Source organism: Pseudophryne corroboree, chromosome 1 (genome assembly GCF_028390025.1).
Source record: "Pseudophryne corroboree isolate aPseCor3 chromosome 1, aPseCor3.hap2, whole genome shotgun sequence".
Lineage (NCBI taxonomy): Eukaryota > Metazoa > Chordata > Amphibia > Anura > Myobatrachidae > Pseudophryne > Pseudophryne corroboree.
In genome coordinates this window covers 826,653,056-826,673,688 of record NC_086444.1, presented here as the reverse complement: position 1 = coordinate 826,673,688, position 20,633 = coordinate 826,653,056, and the positions used below count along the sequence as shown (strand labels likewise).

The window sequence follows — 20,633 nt, the reverse complement described above, 5'->3', positions numbered from 1 at the left end:
TATACAGAAATTAAAAAATGTTTCTGTATATTTGGGCTTAGTAGAAGTCAGGGCAGAACTGGCCATCTGGCACTTCTGGTAAATGCCTGAAGGTTCGATGACCTGATGGGCCGGCCCGGCCACACATAGAGCCGTGCTGACTGATCAGCTCAACCTCCCGGCGCTCTGCCCGGGTGCCCAGCATATAGATAGTTGGTGGCGTGCTGCGAGTCCAGGCCCCACTGAATCGTGGTATACCCCCTTGAGCTGTGGATGTGCCCCCTTCTGTCGTGGCCATGCCACCTCAGCTGTGGTAGCGCCCCCCTTGTGATGTGTCAGGGCTGCTTCGCGGTCCCAGTCCATCCCTGGTAGAACCTTTTTGTTTTCTTAATGATAACAGTTTCTTATATAGCGCTGCAAATTCCGTTGCGCTTTACCAAATAAACATAAAATTTAATGGCATGTGACTGGGCAGCAGCTGGAAGGTGGTTGGCAGGGGGTCATAGAGGGGCATCTGCCCCCATGTTACAGAAGGACAGGGACGCCAGTAGGGGATCTGCCTAAACTGCAATGTTGATGAGCAGAGAGCATGGACTGGGTGAACCAGCACACAAGTAGCCCTTCCCGGGGATCTGTGCTTTGCAGCAATTAAGCTGCATGGCCCCTCTCTCCCCTGCCTGTTTTTACTTGACCCTGCCTCCTCCTCACAGACAGCAGCAGCCTTAGCAGGACCTGCTCTGCTTCCTTCTTCCTGGGCATGGTTGTGATATGTGGCTGCAACAGGACAGGGTTACAGGAAAGAGAGGTCCAACAGATAAGTTGGGGTATTGGGCAAAGGGGGAAGGATTGGATATAGTTTATGGTATGTAATACTAAGAATAAGGAGGGTGAGGGTAAAGAGGGGGTGGTAAGTAGTTACCCTTTCCTGCCACCTTATCTTTACACAAAAAAATGTAGTCACTCACTCTCTGCAACCTTGCACACTCACTCTGCAGCCATACTTCTCCTGATCCAAGCTGCTCCTCAGGTGCCACGGCTCCTCTCTCCTCCAGTGGTGCAGTGTGACGTAGTCACATCACGCGTGCCACATAATAAACTTTATTGTATGGCGGCAGCCCCAGTGACCGGAGCCCTTCATCACTAGGCTGCATGGTTGGGCCGGGCCCCTCCCCTTCTCCAGCAAAGTTTACGTGTCAGGGACTACTGTCCCAGCAGTCTTCCCCCTGAAGACGGCTCTGCTCCCATATCTGAAATGATTGGGTCCAGAAGTATTTTGTATTTTTCCATATATTGGAATATTTACATACCATAATGTGATATCTTGGGGATGGGACCCAAGTATAAACACATGCATTAATGCTTCATACACACCTCATTCACATAACCTGAAGATAATTTTATACAAAGGTGTCACTATGTCAGTCCTGCTGAAAAAAAATATTTTCAACCTGTATTACAATTCCTTCCACTCTCCATTCCTGTTTATAACAAGCAGCCATAATTTGCAAAATGGAATTTATGCCTACCATCAATAATTTTACATAAATGCATTATTAAAGTAGCACAAATACAGGGGATGCAGTTAATTTACTGGCAGTTAATTGGGATCCCGGCAGTCAGGAGGCCGGTGCCGGAATCCCGACAGCAGCCGAAATGCCGCCGATCGGAATACCGACCAAAGCCCCAAGTTCCCACTCGGGTGGTGGTCCACGCCACCACCTGAGGGGGAGTATAATAGTGTGGCGAGCAGAGCGAGTCTGCGAGGGGACTCACTGTGCTCGCCTACGGGATTCTGGCTGTCGAGATTACGACGTTGTTCTCCTGGCCGCCGGGATCCCGACCGGTATTACGTACCGGACCACAAATACAGTAGGAGTAAACAGATGGCAAGAACAGCTGTAAATGCAAAATAACATTAGAAAACATTAGACTAGAAATAGAAAAATTGTAATTACTAATGTTTTACTTAGCCAGCAACACTTATCTACCTTACAATCACAGGCATTCAAAAAATCTGCAGTTATTGCAAATCTGGTTTATTTTATTGTGGTCAAGCTGATACAATGATGACACAAATGTTTACACCACCTTATTTTTGCAGATACTGTAGTTGTGTCTTGAATATAAGATTTGCCACAGATCCTGGATCCCATAGACGTCATATCTGTCTAAAGCTTTCTGTGATTTTCTCCAAATGAAATAGAAAATCATTACTGAAAAGGAAAATCATTACTGAAACTAAATTCCTTGTCATTTCTGTAAGTTATTTCCCTGACGTCATGGTTTCTGCACAGCAGGGCCAGGCTCACTGAGGATTGGCTGGTGGCTGAGCAGTAATTTGAACTGCCTTTTGTACTCTGCTGATCTGCGGCTACTGCTTCAGACTAGCTGAAGGTGTTCTTCTGTCAGACACCTGCACTTCGCGTGTGTTTTTGTTGTGTCTCGTCGCTGGAGGCTGTTTGTTTTCAGGGCCCGTGTTTCGTTTCTCATACTTGCATGCCAGTCCACCGTGACACTGGGAGCTAACTGCATTCAGGATGGAAGCCCAGCAAGAGCTGGAGAGAAGAGTAAAATGCACCTGAGGTAAAAGCTTCTTCAATATGACACCTGTAGACTGGATGGAGGAAGTGCTGATGCTCTGTACACTGTCTTCTGCTTTATAAAGTACAAACTCAATCCTTTAACTGTGTGGTTCATCAGAATGGTGAAATTCATTGAAATTAGAGGCTTCTTAAAGATAAAATATCCATGTTATAAATCTGGCACAGACTTCAACTGTCTAAAACTGTCTTAGTACCTTATTACGCTTCCTTTTGCTTTACAGTATAATTCTGTCACATTTTTATTATTATATTGTGTTTGTTTAAGGTAAAGGATACAGTTGGGTAGTATGGAATGTACATTCAGCAGGAACGCCAGTCTAGGTATCATTTGACAGACATCTTTGTTTAATGTGTCATAGCTCTGTGATGAATGTATTGTGAGGTGTTGTCCTGTGATATGGAATATTTAACAAGGGCTCCTACTTGTTAAACACAGCTATCAAGAGCACGTTTGTTTTATCAGCCATTGATTCACTTGCTCTCGTTCCCAGTAAATATTTTATATTTTGCTTTCTATTGCGGAATAACTATATGTCACTGGCTTTTCCTTATCCAAGGAGTGTCTGTTTCACTAATCACTATTAGTCTTGTAATTGAACTGGATTTGGACACTCCCCCCAGTAACTTATTTTGATGAGTTTGATCTTGTTTTTCAGTTTATGAAGTTGTGTGCAGCGTGTTTTCATCTACCTATGTCATAAATCCCTTTATGCTACTGAGTGAGTGTCCTTGGATATAACCTGTGTAATTATGAACCAATAAGAACAATGGTAAAAATCTTGTAGAAATGCATGGATTAGACCACATCAGAATTAATAGTGCACACTTGTTTTATTAAGGGAAATTATTATATATAAATAGGTAAAAGCTTTTCTATATAATGTCTGTAAAACATTTTGGGACTGATGCACAGTTGAGTACTATGCAAGTTGACCTAGCGTATCTTGCATGAAATGATACGACACACCTACACAAGTACAGTATGGCTGGCTTCATACACCCACTGTTGCCTCAAATGTGTCAGTGTCAGCTTTCCCTGGAGCCAGTGTACGGGCGCAGTCGGCAAGTCACCTGTACACACACGAAGATGCACTGTAACATCTCTCAGATGTATTAGGATCGGATGTCATTCAGACTTATCAGGTATCAGGTATACACACCCGCCGATCCATTTGCAATATATTGCTTGTCGATGTGACAAATGATATATTGACCATTGTGCACCCACCCTAAAGGTCTGTATATGACAATCAATATATCGACCAGTGTGTACCCAGCCTAAGGGTCTGTATATGATGACCAATATATTGACCAGTGTGTACCCAGCCTAAAGGTCTGTATATGACAACCAATATATCGACCAGTGTGTACCCAGCCTAAGGGTCTGTATATGACAACCAATATATCGACCAGTGTGTACCCAACGTAAGGGTCTGTATATGACAACTGATATATCGACCAGTGTGTACCCAGCCTAAGGGTCTGTATATGACAACCAATATATCGACCAGTGTGTACCCAACGTAAGGGTCTGTATATGACAACTGATATATCGACCAGTGTGTACCCAGCCTATGGGTCTGTATATGACGATCAATATATCGACCAGTGTGTACCCAGCCTAAGGATCTGTATATGACAAACGATATATCAACCAGTGTGTACCCAGCCTAAGGGTCTGTATATGACAACCGATATATATCAAGCAGTGTGTACCCAGCCTAAGGGTCTGTATATGACAACCGATATATCGACCAGTGTGTACCCAGCCTAAGGGTCTGTATATGACAAAAGGTACTGTATATCTACCAGTGTGTACCCAGTCTAAGGGTCTGTACTGTATATGACGACCAATATATCGACCAGTGTGTACCCAGCCTAAGGGTCTGTATATGACCAATATATTGACCAGTGTGTACACATCCTAAGGGTCTGGTTTTGCAATTGTGGAATCTTACAGACCAGGAAAGCTGCATTATTTGACATTTGTCAGGGACTGATCATTATCCACTGAAAATAGTGGAAGATGATTGTTGCTGGCACTAGCTACCTGCTTGTGATTGGCAGTTTGGTGCTTGCCTAAACATTGACTATGCTTTAGTGAGAATGTTTGAGCACATTTTGTTTACTTGCATACAAAGGACGGGGAGTTGGTTCAGCTGTATTACAGAGATGTTTGCAGTTTAATTAATGGCTAATAACAAATGTGTTGCTTGCACTAAAATAATTAGTTTACAGCATGGTCCAAGTGCCACGTAAGTGACTATGCTGTGTGCCTGGTGTAAACCAGATGCAGATGCATAAGCAAATACATATGCCCCTGTTGATATCAGTATTCTGTAATGATTCTCTTGTCATTGATATGAATGGCTGCTACCATTTTGATCGGTCTAGTGAGGTAAAGTCATGTTGGTTTTTTCACAATAGATTACTGGGAGATTGCCCACAAATGCGAGCTCCTTTTTTATATAAAGATCATAATAATACATAACTTGTATAATAGGTAATGGATTTTCTCTATCGTCCTAGTGGATGCTGGGGTTCCTGAAAGGACCATGGGGAATAGCGGCTCCGCAGGAGACAGGGCACAAAAGTAAAGCTTTCCGATCAGGTGGTGTGCACTGGCTCCTCCCCCTATGACCCTCCTCCAGACTCCAGTTAGATTTTTGTGCCCGGCCGAGAAGGGTGCAATTCTAGGTGGCTCTCCTAAAGAGCTGCTTAGAGAAAGTTTAGCTTAGGTTTGTTATTTTACAGTGAGTCCTGCTGGCAACAGGATCACTGCAACGAGGGACAGAGGGGAGAAGAAGTGAACTCACCTGCGTGCAGGATGGATTGGCTTCTTGGCTACTGGACATCAGCTCCAGAGGGACGATCACAGGTACAGCCTGGATGGTCACCGGAGCCGCGCCGCCGGCCCCCTTGCAGATGCTGAAGTAAGAAGAGGTCCAGAATCGGCGGCTGAAGACCCTTGCAGTCTTCTAAAGGTAGCGCACAGCACTGCAGCTGTGCGCCATTTTCCTCTCAGCACACTTCACACGCAGTCACTGAGGGTGCAGGGCGCTGGGGGGGGGTGCCCTGGGAGGCAAATGTAAACCTATATACTGGCTAAAAATACCTCACATATAGCCCCCAGAGGCTATATGGAGATATTTAACCCCTGCCAAACTTCACTAAAGAGCGGGAGACGAGCCCGCCGGAAAAAGGGGCGGGGCCTATCTCCTCAGCACACAGCGCCATTTTCTCTCACAGAAAGGCTGGAGAGAAGGCTCCCAGGCTCTCCCCTGCACTGCACTACAGAAACAGGGTTTAAACAGAGAGGGGGGGCACTAATTGGCGATATAAATATATATATATAAAGATGCTATTAGGGAGAAACACTTATATAAGGTTGTCCCTATGTAATTATAGCGTTTTTTTGGTGTGTGCTGGCAAACTCTCCCTCTGTCTCTCCAAAGGGCTAGTGGGGTCCTGTCCTCTGTCAGAGCATTCCAGGTGTGTGTGCTGTGTGTCGGTACGTGTGTGTCGACATGTATGAGGACGATGTTGGAGGAGGCGGAGAAATTGCCTGTAAGGGTGATGTCACTCTCTAGGGAGTCGACACCGGAATGGATGGCTTATTTAGGGAATTACGTGAGAATGTCAACACGCTGCAAGGTCGGTTGACGACATGAGACGGCCGACAAACAATTAGTACCGGTCCAGGCGTCTCAGAAACACCGTCAGGGGTTTTTAAAAAAAAAAAACGCCTATTTACCTCAGTCGGTCGACACAGACACAGACACGGACACTGAATCCAGTGTCGACGGTGAATAAACAAACGTATTCCTCATTAGGGCCACACGTTAAGGGCAATGAAGGAGGTGTTACATATTTCTGATACTACAAGTACCACAAAAAAGGGTATTATGTGGGAGTGAAAAAACTACCTGTAGTTTTTCCTGAATCAGATAAAATAAAATGAAGTGTGTGATGATGCGTGGGTTTACCCCGATAGCAAATATTGGCGTTATACCCTTTCCCGCCAGAAGTTAGGGCGCATTGGGAAACACCCCTTAGGGTGGAAAAGGCGCTCACACGCTTATCAAGTGGCGTTACCGTCTCCAGATACGGCCGCCCTCAAGGAGCCAGCTGATAGGCAGCTGGAAAAATATCCTAAAAAGTATATACACACATACGGTGGTTATACTGCGACCAGCGATCGCCATCAGCCTGGAGATGCAGTGCTGGGTTGGCTTGGTCGAATTCCCTGACTAAAAATATTTTATTGATATAGAGCATTTAATAGGATGCATTCTATATATATGTATGCGAGATGCACAGAGGGATATTTGCACTCTGGCATCAAGATAAGTGCGTTGTCCATATCTCCCAGAAGATGTCATGGACACGACAGTGGTCAGGTGATACAGATCCCATACGGCACGTGGAAGTATTGCCGTATAAAGGGAAGGAGTTATTTGGGGTCGGTCCATCGGACCTGGGGGCCACGGCTACAGCTGGGAAATCCAACCTTTTTACCCCAAGTTACATCTCAGCAGAAAAAGACACTGTCTTTTCAGCCTCAATCCTTCCGTTCCCATGTGGGCAAGCGGGCAAAAGGCCAGTCATATCTGCCCAGACATAGAGGAAAGGGAAGTAGACTGCAGCAGGCAGCCCCTTCCCAGGAAAAGAAGCCCTCCACCAGTGGGGGGGGTAGTCTCAAGAGTCTCAGCGCGCAGTGGGATCACTCGCAAGTTGACCCCTAGATCGTACAAGTATTATCCCAGGGGTACAGATTGGAGAGTCGAGACATTTTTTCCTCGCAGGTTCCTGAAGCCTGCTTTTACCAACGGCTCCCTCCGACAGGGAGGCAGTATTGGAAAAAATTCACAAGCTGTATTTCCAGCAGGTGATAATCAAAGTACCCCTCCTACAACAAGGAAAAGGGTATTAGTCTTCCACACTATATTGTGGTACTGAAGCCAGACGGCTTGGTGAGACATAGTCTAAATCTGAAATCTTTGAACACTTACATAAAAAGGTTCAAATCAAGATGGAGTCACTCAAAGCAGTGATAGAGAACCGGAAAAAAGGGGACTATATTGTGTCCCTGGACATCAAGGATTACCTCCATGTCCAAATTTGCCCTTCTCAACAAGGGTACCTCTGGTTCGTGATACAGAACTGTCAATATCAGTTTCAGACGCTGCCGTTGAATTATCCACGGCACCCCGGGCCTTTACCAAGGTAATGGCCGAAAAGATGATTCTTAAAAGAAGAAAGGCATCTTAATTATCCCTTACTTGGACGATATCCTGAAAGGGGCAAGTTTCCAGAGAACAGTTGGAGGTCGGAAAAGAACTATCTAAAGTAGCTCTACGACAGCACGAGTGGATTCTAAATATTCCAAAAATCGCAGCTGTTTTCCGATGATACGTCTGCTGTTCCTAGGAATGATTCTGGGCATAGTCCAGAAAGAGGTTTTTCTCCTGGAGGGGAAAGCCAGGGAGTTATCCGACCTAGTCAGAAACCTCCTAAAACCAGGCCAAGTATCAGTGCATCAATGCACAGGAGTCCTGGGAAAAATGATGGCTTCTTACGAAGCGATTCCATTCGGCAGATCTCACGCAAAAACTTTTCAGGGGGATTTGCTGGACGAATGGTCCGGATCGCATCTTCAGATGCATCAGCGGATAACCCTGTCTCCAAGGACAAGGGTGTCTCTTCTGTGGGGGCTGCAGAGTGCTCATCTTCTAGAGGGCAGCACATTCAGCATTCAGGACTGTGTTCTGGTGACCACGGATGCCAGCCTGAGAGGCTGGGGAACAGTTACACAGGGAAGAAATTTCCAAGGAAGTGTGGTCAAGTCTGGAGATTTCTCTCCACATGAATATACTGGAGCTAAGGGCAATTTACGATGCTCTGAGCCTAGGAAGAACTCTGCTTCAAAGTCAACCGGTGCTGATCCAGTAGGACATCATCATGGCAGTCGCCCACGTAAACAGACGGGGCGGCACAAGAAGCAGGAGGACAATGACAGCAAGGATTCTTCGCTGGGCGAAAGATCATGTGATAACACTGTCAGCAGTGTTCATTCCGGGAGTGGACAACTAGGAAGATTTCCTCAGCATGAATGAATTCCACCCGGAAAAGTGGGAACTTCATCTGGAAGTTTCCACATGTTTGTAAACCGTTGGGAAAGACCAAAGGTGGTTATGATGGCGTCTCACATGAAGCGCCAGGTCTAGAGACCCTCAGGCAATAGCTGGGACGCTCTGGTAACACCGTGGGTGTACCAGTCGGTGTATGTGTTCCCTCCTCTGCCTTTCATACCCAGTGTATGGAGAATGATAGGAAGGAGAGGAGTAAGAACTATACTCGTGGCTCCGGTTTGGCCAAGAAGAACTTGGTACCCGGAACTTCAAGAGATACTAGAAAGGATCTTGATTCAGCAAGAATCATGTCTGTTCCATGACTTACCGCAGCTGCGTTGACGCCAGGGCGGGTGAACGCCGGATCCTAAGGGAAAAAGGCATTCCGGAAGAGGTCATCCCTACCCTGGTCAGAGCCAGGAAGGAGGTGACCGCACAACATTATCACCGCTTAGGTGAAAATATGTTCCATGGTGTGAGGCCAGGAAGGCTCCACGGAAGAATTTCAACTAGGTTAATTCCTACATTTCCTGCAAACAGGAGTGTATATGGGTCTCAAATTGGGGTCCATTAAGGTTCAAATTTCGACCGGTCGATTTTCTTCCAGAAAGAAATTGGCTTCAGTTCCTGAAGTCCAGAAGTTGTTAAGGGAGTACTGCATATACAACCCCCTTTTGATGTCTCCAGTGGCACTGGGCGATCTCAACGTAGTTTGGGATTCCTAAAATCACATTGGTTTAAACAACTCAAATCTGTGGATTTGATTTATCTCACATGGAAAGTGACCATGCTGTTGGTCCTGGCCTCGGCCAGGCGAGTGTCAGAATTGGCGGCTTTATCTCATAAAGCCATATCTGATTGTCCATTCGGACAGAGCAAAGCTGTGGACTCGTCCCCAGTTTCTCCCTAAGGTGGTGTCAGCGTTTCACCTGAACCAGCTTATTGTGGTACCTGCGGCTACTAGGGACTTGGAGGACTCCAAGTTGCTGGATGTTGTCAGGGCCCTGAAAATATAGTTTCCAGGTCGGCTGGAGTCAGGAAATCTGACTTGCTGTTTATCCTGTGTGCACCCAACAAGCTGGGTGCTCCTGCTTCTAAGCAGACTATTGCTCGTTGGATTTGTAGTACAATTCAGCTTGCACATTCTGTGGCAGGCTTGCCACAGCAAAAAATATGTAAATGCCCATTCCATAAGGAAGGTGGGCTCATCTTGGGCGGCTGCCCGAGGGGTCTCGGCATTACAACTCTGCCGAGCAGCTACGTGGTCAGGGGAGAACACGTTTGTAAAATTCTACAAATTTGATACCCTGGCAAAAGAGGACCTGGAGTTCTCTCATTCGGTGCTGCAGAGTCATCCGCACTCTCCCGCCCGTTTGGGAGCTTTGGTATAATCCCCATGGTCCTTTCAGGAACCCCAGCATCCACTAGGACGATAGAGAAAATAAGAATTTACTTACCGATAATTCTATTTCTCGGAGTCCGTAGTGGATGCTGGGCGCCCATCCCAAGTGCGGATTATCTGCAATACTTGTACATAGTTATTGCTAACTAAATCGGGTTAGTGTTATTGTGAGCCATCTTTTCAGAGGCTCCCCTGTTATCATACTGTTAACTGGGTTCAGATCACAGGTTGTACAGTGTGATTGGTGTGGCTGGTATGAGTCTTACCCGGGATTCAAAATTCCTCCCTTATTGTGTACGCTCGTCCGGGCACAGTATCTAACTGGAGTCTGGAGGAGGGTCATAGGGGGAGGAGCCAGTGCACACCACCTGATCGGAAAGCTTTACTTTTGTGCCCTGTCTCCTGCGGAGCCGCTATTCCCCATGGTCCTTTCAGGAACCCCAGCATCCACTACGGACTCCGAGAAATAGAATTATCGGTAAGTAAATTCTTATTATTCCACCCTACATTGAAACAAACAACCACTTATTCACATCGAGAAGAGCTAACGGTTTTTACATCATGAAATTTCGAATCCGCAGTTTGGGAAACTTACCCATGATGACATTCTAACCATGCTTCTTGTAGTGTTGACAACCCAATAGCAGTTGTTGCACCAAAAGAATTATGTCCTTCCAAACTACGGGAATTCAGTGTTGAAAATATCCATTAGTGATAACTTAATATGCTGAGAAGAGCAACCCATAGTATCTACTTAGATATCAGTTTTTGTTGTTCAGTGTAGTCAAGCTATTAAAATGAAAGTCTGATTGGTCAATATAAATTACTGCACATCATTGTACTTTTCATTATGCTCTAAAAGTAAGTCTCACTGATTAAAAAAAAATAGGATAAAAAATCCTGAAAGACAAATTGTTTTTCAAAACTGGATTTTCATTGATTAATTCACTTGAAATGAAGTTTTCCACATAACCTGCTTCCTGATATAAAATGTCTTCCGTGTCCTTTACAGCTGTTCACGTGCAACAGGTAGTTGTGAATCTTATTAATTTATGTACTAAAGATGTCACTTAAAGCTCCCTCCAAAATTGACGCACTACGCTTCTGCTATAGCACCTGGCACCTTAAGCACTTCTAAAAATAAGATAATGTGTAGCAGAATGAAAGAACACACATTCATTATTTTTCTATTATACATTATTTATTTATTACCAGTTATTTATATAGCGCATACATATTCCGCAGCGCTCTTTACAGAGACTATTTGCCCATTCACATCGGTCCCTGCCCCAGTGGAGCTTACAATCTATTTTCCCTACCACATGTACACGAGTACACATTCATACTAGTGATGAGAACCGAGTAAAACCGAGTAAAACCGAATCCGCTCATCACTAATTCATACTAGGGTTAATTTGTATTGGGATACAATTGACCTACCAGTATATTTTTGGATTGTGGGAGGAAACCGGAGTACCCGGAGGAAACCCACGCAAGTATGGGGAGAATATACAAACTCCGCATATGTAGAGCCATGGTGGGAATCGATCCCATGACCTCAGTGCTGTGAGACAGTAATGCTAACCATTACACCATCCGTACTGCCATAAAATTCCAACGGAAGGCACTCACTTGGTGTTTTCTTTTGGAATCATTTATATGCTGCAGATTTGAGAGCGGGACTCTGGACACAGAAATATATATTAAAACCATGTGAAATGCAGGATTGACATCAGCCAGCCACAGTACCTGTGTAATTCATGGGTGTTCCGCTGTGGTAACAGTGATTATGACTGTACCTGCTACCTATCAATAAACCAACACCATCAAGTAACTGGGCTGTTCACAGTTTGAGTCATCAATATTAGAACCTGCACATTTATCATTTCCAACATACAAGAGCGGTTGCCAAGCAGGCTTCTTGCCCGAGGCACCGCTGTCCCCAGGGCGCCGCCGTGTCAAGAGCCCCTGCGGATCCCCTCTCCCCGGCTGCAGCAGGCGCAATGGGCTGTGTGGGCACCCGCTGCAGCCGGCTCCACTGACAGACACTAGAGGTCATAATTGACCTCTAGTGTCAGTGCGTCGCTGCTATGGGAGAGACGTCATTACGTCTCTCCCATAGAGAGGAGCACAGCTACAGGGGCACAACTACTTGGGGCAAAGGTACAGGAGGCACAACTACTGGGGGCACAGCTAGGGGGCACTGCTACAGGGGGCACATCTACTGGGGGCACAGCTACAGAGGGCACAACTACTGGGGGCACAGCTAGGGGGCACTGCTACAGGGGGCACATCTACTGGGGGCACAGCTTCAGGGGGCACAACTACTGGGGGCACAGCTAGGGGGCACATCTACAGGGGGCACATCTACAGGGGGCACAGATACAGGGGGCACAACTACTGGGGGCACAGCTACAGGGGGCACAACTACTGGGGTCACAACTACAGGGGGCACAGCTACTGGGGGCACAACTACTGGGGGCACAGCTACAGGGGGGCACAAGTACAGGGGGATAATTGGGGTCACGCCCTCTAATTTACCGGGGGGGGGGGGGGGGCACAAGAAACTTTCGCCCTGGGCACCACAAGGTCAAGAATCGGCCCTGTCCATGCAGTTGGTGAAATAGAAATAATACAGTAATTGATGTATCTTCTTGATCAAGGATCTTACCAATGTCGTTTCAGAACACTGGTTTTACAGGTTTTCGCTCTGTGAAACCAAAAGCAATAGTAAAGGATTTGGATAGAAATCTTTAATACTGTTTGAAAGGATTGCATACATATTAATGACTGACTTTCTAGTGTTCTCCTTCTATCAACTAGATCAGAAGTGGATACACTTACATACAGATAAAACTATGGGACTTATAAAGACCTATCATTCTGGTCTGTAATTAATCCACAATGAAAACTCCTTGGTCAGAAGTCAGGTTTTTTTTTTAAATTACCTGACAGAGCTTTTAAAACAACTTTGTTATAAATTATGAGGAGCATTACTTTGGCCTCTATATGTGATTAAAACCAACAAACGTCTAGGATTTCACTTCATTATTTGCAACCCCTTCAGTATAAAATAGTCTGATGCACATGATTACTGACTGAAAACTTTAATACTGTAGTTCAAAAAGTTACATGCCAAACTACAATGACTGGAGTTTAACAGCATCTGAAAGTGTATTTAATAACTCATATAATTCCTTTTCTCGATCAACTAAGGTATTTGTGTTTTATTTTTTTCCTGATCAAAACTTTAAGTCCTGACATTGGAGTGAACCATACAGATAATGTGTTACTTCAGTGCAAGTAACCCAGAACAAATAATTTGGTCAGGCACTGACATATTTATGATTCCTAAAGATTAAGATTGCTCTCTGGGGGTTATTCAGACCCGATCGCTGATGTGCGTTTTCGCTCAGCAGCGATCGGGTATGAACTGCGCATGCGTATGCACTGCAATGCGCAGGCGCGAGGTCCCCCCAGCGACAGGGAGTGTAGGACAGCGACGGGATGGCCGAAGAAAGTGATCGCATCGGCGATCACAAGAAGATTGACAGGAAGAGGCCGTTTGTGGGTGTCAACTGACCGTTTCCTAGGAGTGTTCAGCTCTGGGCCGGATCATCGTACTGGAAGAGTAAGTCCTGAGCTTTGCAGAGACTGCACAAAGTTTTGTTTGTGCAGCTCTCTGCACATGTATTTGTACCACTGCACAGCGATTACCCCCTCCCCCTGTAGGCGGTGACTACCTGGTCGCAGCAGTGCAAAAATCGCCTGCTTGCGACCAGGTCTGAATGACCCCCTTAATACACAGTGTTTTGCAACTGTCAAGGACCAAAGTAAGGTAATATCTGTCTATTACGTTATGGATTTTGAGGTCAAACAATTAAGGATATAATAATGGGTAAAAGTATTTTTCTATCATTGTTTGGTGTCATACGTATTTAAAAAAAAAATTTAAGAAAAATATTTTAAAAATACTGTACTGTACTGTACCACTGTTCTGATGTCCAGCTAGACATGTTATGATGTCCAACTGATGCCTGCATGTTGTAGATGATACTATACATTTTTTTAAACATATCTACAGCATACTTGCCTACTCTCCCGTCATGGCCGGGAGGTTCCTGAAAATCCTATCTAGTATGCCACTTTTTTTTTAACCTTTAGGCATATCTCCCAACTTCTGTGACAGTTGAGGAGGGACACTAACACACGCCAAAGCCGCACATCCAAAATTGGGGGCGTGCCCTCGCGGTAAAAGAGGCATGGCATTGTGGTAAGGGGGCATGGCCCTGTGGCAAGCGCTGCAACCACAAGCCACGCCCCCATTTTGCCCAAATGGGGGCATGGACAGCGCTCAGGGAGCTGCTGGCAATGCCCCCTCTCCCTCTCTGTCGGGAAACAGACGCTGTGCGCATGCGCACAGCATCTATTCACTGCTGCTCTACTCAGATCTCCCAACTGCCCCCCCATCGCAGGACACTGTGACCCACGAGTGGGACAGACCGTGAAAACGGGACTGTCCCGCCAAAATCGGAACAGTTGGAAGGTGTGCTTTAGGTAACCTGAACCATTTTTGACCCTTATTTCTCATACGTCCTAGAGGATGCTGGGGACGACATCAAGACCATGGGGTATAGACGGGATCCGCAGGAGACATGGGCACTCTAAAGACTTTTCATTGGGTGTGAACTGGCTCCTCCCTCTATGCCCCTCCTCCAGACCTCAGTTTTAGAAATGTGCCCAGGTCGACTGGATGCACTCTGAGGAGCTCTACTGAGTTTCTCTGAAAAGACCTATGTTAGGTTTTTTATTTTCAGGGAGATCTGCTGGCATCAGACTCCCTGCTTCGTGGGACTGAGGGGGCAGAAGCAGAACCAACTTCCTCAGAGTTTCATGGCTCTGCTTCTGGCTGACAGGACACCATTAGCTCCTGAAGGGAACTGGACGCTAGCTGTGTCTAGATGCTCACTCCCACAGCACGCCGACACCCCCCTCACAGAGCCAGAAGTCAGAAGACAGGTGAGTATAAGAAGAATGATCTTCTATCAAGTAAGTGACGGCTGAGGTGCGGCGCGGCTGGCTGGAGCCCAGCGTGCCATTGCTGCCCACACACACAGGCACTACAGGGTACAGGGCGCGGGGGGGGGGGGGGGGCGCCCTGGGCAGCAAGAAAAATACCTCAAAACTGGCTAAAAGGGGGCATAAGTTGCCACTGGCACAGCCCTACCCCCGCCAGTATAAATATTACAGTGTTTGTATGAGTGTAAGGATGCCCCATTGTGGGGGCGGAGCTTCTTCCTCAGGCAGCCAGCACACTACTCAGCGCTATTTTCTCTCTCTCCTCAGGCTGCAGAGAACACGCTGGTCTTCTCCTCCACTTCTGACAAGTACAGGGTGCTATTAAGGGGGGCACAAAGCAATTGTGGTGCATTTGATAGTGTATATTACTAGTTACAAAGCACTATTAGACTGTGGCCATACTGTGTTCACAGGAAATACTGGCGCTGGGATTGTGAACTGGCTGCTCCTATCCTGTGTCCCTCTGACAGATGTTACTATGGGTCTGTCCCCAAAATAAGTCCCAGTGTGTCTGTTGGTGTGCTGTACACGTGTGAGGCATGTCTGAGGCAGGGAGTTCCTCCCCGGAGGAAGCCATTTTAGGGACACAGAGTTGTAATGTGGTGGCGCTGCCGGCACACCAAGAGCCTGCATGGGTGAAAGAGCTACGTGACAGTATGCATCTGATTAACCGTAGATTAGATAAGTCTGAATCTAAAGCTGCATGCTGGAGAAAATCTGTGGAAGATGTGATTTTTCAGGATGCTGTTATTCCTTATGTGGGGGGCCCCTCTGGGTCACATAAGAGACCATTTGCAAATGTTGTAAACACTGATACCGACACGGATTCTGACTCTTGTGTCGACGATAGTGAATCCAGAGAGAAAGATCATAAATTGGCAAAAAATATACAATATATGATTGTGGCTATAAGGGACGTGTTGGAGGTTACAGAAACCACTCCTGTACCTCAGGAGAAGGTGTATTTATGTAAGGAAAAGAAGTCCAGAGTCACGTTCCCCCCTTCACACGAACTAAATGCGCTCTTTGAAGGGATGTGGGTGAATCCTGATAAAAGATTTCGTATTCCCAAAAGGATTCACATAGCTTACCCTTTCCCAGCTGAGGACAGGAAAAAGTGGGAGTCACCCCCTGTGTTAGACAGTGCATTTTCCAGGCTGACAAAGAAGGTAATTCTCCCTGCTCCTGGCACTGCTTTTCTTAAAGAGACAGCAGATCGCAAAATGGAAACGACATTGAAATCCATTTATGCTACCAATGGTACACTGATTAGGCCCACTATTGCCTGCGCATGGGTGCGTCGCGCTATTGAAAAATGGTCAGAAAGCGTGCCATCAGAAATTGACACGATTGAAAAAGATGAGATACTCCTTAAGTTAGGGAATATCAAGGACGCTGCCGCCTACATACTGGAAGCAATGAAGGATATTGGACTCTTGAGTTCACAGGCCGCTACCATGGCAGTATCAGCTAGGCGGGCGTTGTGGATTCGCCAGTGGAATGCGGATGCAGATTCCAAAAGAAACATGGAGGCTCTCCCATATAAAAGTGAGGCCTTATTTGGCGATGGCCTGGATGCGTTAGCCTCGGCGGCTACCGCAGGTAAGTCGACATTTTTGCCCTCTGCGCCTGCACCGGCAAAAAAGACCTATCACCCACAAATGCAGTCCTTTCAGCCCAATAAATACAAAAAGACGAGAGGTTCCCCCTTCTTTGCAGGTAGGGGAAGGGGAAAGAAGCCCACACCGGCTCCAGGTTCCCAAGAGCAGAAGTCTACCCCTAATTCTTCAAAAATCCCCAGCATGACGCTGAAGCTACCTTGCGGGAGGCCGCTCGGGTGGGGGCACGTCTCAAACTCTTCAGCCAGGATTGGATTCTGTCTGGCCTGGATCCCTGGGTGTTGCAAATAGTATCCCAGGGATACAAACTGGAGTTTCAAGACGTTCCCCCATGCCGATTTTTCAAATCGACCTTGCCAGCTTCTCCGCCAGAGAGACAAGCAGTAACAGCGGCAATCCAAAAATTATGTCAAGACCAGGTCATAGTCCTGGTACCGTTGTCACAACAATGGCGGGGTTTTTATTCAAGCCTCTTTGTTGTTCCGAAGCCGGACGGCTCGGTCAGACCGATCCTAAATCTAAAAAATCTGAATTGCTTCCTGAAAAGGTTCAAGTTCAACATGGAATCACTTCGGGTGGTGATTGCCAGTCTGGAGGAGGGGGACTACTTGGTGTCGGTGGACATAAAGGATGCTTACCTGCTGTTATGTGCCACGGCAGTGGCTCATTCCTGTCTTGCATTTTGGTTATGTATTTTATGTTATACTTCTGTTTCTGTTCCCCGTGGGTGTCATGGGGTGTTCGGAGTCCACCCTAAAGGAGAGGGTACTGTTATGAACCACAAGCAGTGGTTCATTCCTGTTCATGTATTTTATGTTATAGCTCTCTTGCAGTCCAGGATTTCCTTTGCTCTGGTTTAGAAAGACTCTTGTTGGCCACCGGTTTCCATGTGTTTAGCCTCACCTGTCTGTTAATTGCACTTGTCAGTTTGGAGTCGTGCAACAGGGCAGCTGCACGACATAATTAATCAGGGTCCCTGCTGTGATTGGAAGAAATCCTTGTTATATTCTGTCTCAGTGCATTACACAGACGCCGGTGATAGTTTCTGTCTAGCTGCTTCCTGCCTTGAAGCATTCTGACCCAGTGTCTGACCCAGTGTCTGACCCAGTAGCGTTCCTGTTCAGAAGTCCAGTGGCTTTGTCTGTTTCTGATCCTGATCCCGTATCCTGTTCCTTGGTGTCCACTGATCTGTCATTGGAACTCTGCCTGTCCTCCGGTCCTGAGAGCCTGTGTCAGCTACTTTGGGGGTTCCTGTCCGTTTGCCAGTATTTGTACCGGTTTCGTGAGTAGCGGCTTTGCCGTGTCCGTCGGCCAAGGCCGTAGCTACTTGTTATTTTACTTTGGATTTATCTGCAGAGGGTTCTGCATATGCTGTCACCGCCGGTAAACAACAGTATTGTGTCGGCGTGTGGACAGCATTTCTTTTGTTGTTGTTTATTCTGGCGGCTGTGCCGCATATACGTTTAGTTTTAGGTCTCTTTGTAGCCCCTAGCTCTCAGTTTGGTTTAGTTAGAGGTCCCCTTGTTATCATCCCGTCTCGGTTTATGCCTTGTCTCACATTAAGACCTGGGGGCATCGGAGTTGGGCAGACCTAATCCGCCCTTCAAACGCGGCTGCCGTAGTCCCAAGAAACCACAGTCTCGCAGGCGTAAACTGACCACGCGCGTGAAACAACGGAGGTAGGCTGCTAGGGGCTATTACTACACCTTGCCTTTATTTCAGCGTCACGTTCTGGTGCTTTGGACTCATTACGCAACATCTCTTTCGTTCTGAGCACCAAGAACGTAACATTATCACCGGCCATACAACAAGAAAAGAAACAAAGCTAAATGGTAGTTTTTTCTTTTTTTGGCCCAGTCCAGAGTCCTGTCTAGAATCCAGTACTGTCTAGAATCCAGTCCTGTCTAGAGTCCAGTGTGCAGAACCCAGTCAGGTCTTGTCTTGTCTAGTTCAAAATCCAGTCCAGTCTTGTCTTGTCTAGTCTAGTCTTGTCTTGTCTAGTTTGAAATCCTCCTATGCCAACTATGTAAGCCCTGCAGGCGTCTCTCTCAGCCCTGAACTCTGCTTTCAGTGCTTTGAAACCTGAGCGGCTGGAAGTTTTGCAGCAATCCTTAAAGCAACTGCAAAACCTTCTGACCAAAATTTTGCTTATCTTGCCAGAGGTTGTTGAGAGTACATCTATCTCTAAAGAGACGCTTGCTCACAATATGGTGACAAGAGAATCCTCAGGTTCGGTTGGAGAGAAAAGGTTTAAAAGTTTTCTGCGGCCCAGGCTCTCAGGAGAGGAGCGTCTGCTTTGCAGAAACTTAAATTTATGCCTATATTGTGGGGGCTTAGGCCACTATCTGCAGACCTGTGAGTTGCGCAAGCCAAAGTGTGGCGACAAGTCCTACCCTCTGGCTAAGTTGAGTCAGGATTTAAGACCTACTCCTGTCTACTGTGGCAGAGGTACTTGTCACACAACCCACACTAAAAAGCACTCTGTCCTATAATTGGGGTCCTTGGACTAGGTAGCCCCATTATAGATTCAGGAACCAAAGGGGAATGTTTATCTCCTCTCTTGACTTTCCTGTTGAATCAGAGTTGCAAACCCCGGTAGTGGAATCCCAGAGTCCTGGAGCGGTACCCGATGCCCAGAGTCCTGGAGCGGTACCCGATGCCCAGGGTCCTGGAGCGGTACCCGATGCCCAGAGTCCTGGGGCGGTACCCGATGCCCAGGGTCCTGGAGCGGTACCCGATGCTCTGGGTCATAGAGGGCCATCGGATATAATAGCTCAGGTGTCAATACCAGAAGGGGTCTCAGAAGCTGTTACCCCAGGTAGGAACTTAAAAAGCGCAACCCCAGAAAGGGTATCTAAAACCATAGTTCTAGAAGGGAACTCGAGAAGCAAAACCCTAGAAGGGATCTTTGAAGTAATATCCCCAAGTGGGGTCTCGAGAGACACAGCCACAGAGAAGGGTCTAGAGGTCGCTTCCCCAGGAAAGGACACAAGAGGCATAGCTTTAGTGGAGGTTCTGAAGGTCATAGCTTCAGCAAAAGTCCCGGAGGTCATAATCCCAGGAGAAGTCTCGATAATTATCGACTCAGAGAGGGAGGCCAACGGTCCGGTCCCAGAGAGGGAGGCCGACGGTCCGGTCCCAGAGAGGGAGGCCGACGGTCCGGTCCCAGAGAGGGAGGCCGACGGCCCTGTCCCAGAGAGGGAGGCCGACGGTCCGGTCCCAGAGAGGGAGGCCGACGGTGTGGTCCCAGAGAGGGAGGCCGACGGTCCGGTCCCAGAGAGGGAGGCTGACGGTCCGGTCCCAGTAAAAGAATCCAAGGCACTGCCCCGCGGGGTTCCCGAAGGCCACTGCCCCAGAGGGGGTTCCGAGGGCCACTGCCCCAGAGGGGGTTCCGAGGGCCACTGCCCCAGAGGGGGTTCCGAGGGCCACTGCCCCAGAGGGGGTTCCAAGGGCCACTGCCCCAGAGCGGGTTCCGAGGGCCACTGCCCCAGGTGGGGTTCAGAAAGTCTCAGCCTCAAGTGAGGTCAGTAGTGACCAGGTCCTAGCAATGCACTCCAGTCAGTCAGATGGGGAGGAAGCAGATCTTGACTCTTTTGATATCTCAACGTCTATACTTTTTGATGGGGACTTAGTCCAATTTTTTGCACTAACCAAACACTTCTACACCATTTTGTTGTCTAGACCTTTTCTGGGCATCACTTCAGAGAACCTTGTGCTCTATCTGATATATTCCTTTAGAGGGGAGCCTTTTGAGTGGGCGTCCAACTTAATGAAAACTGAAGATCCCATTCTTCAGGATCCCCCGGCATTCAGTGATGCA

The 20,633-nt window shown here is 47.1% G+C and overlaps 1 protein-coding gene across 1 annotated transcript in view; it reads left to right on the top strand.

Annotated features, from left to right (window-relative positions):
• The first annotated feature begins 2,333 nt into the window (after nt 1-2,333).
• Nucleotides 2,334-20,633, top strand: part of SHROOM3 (shroom family member 3) — a 502,164-nt gene continuing 483,864 nt past the window's right edge. The window contains exon 1 of the mRNA XM_063919658.1: nt 2,334-2,562. Within this exon, the coding sequence (XP_063775728.1) occupies nt 2,552-2,562 (11 nt within the window). The 5' untranslated portion in view covers nt 2,334-2,551. The remainder of the gene's footprint in view (nt 2,563-20,633) is intronic.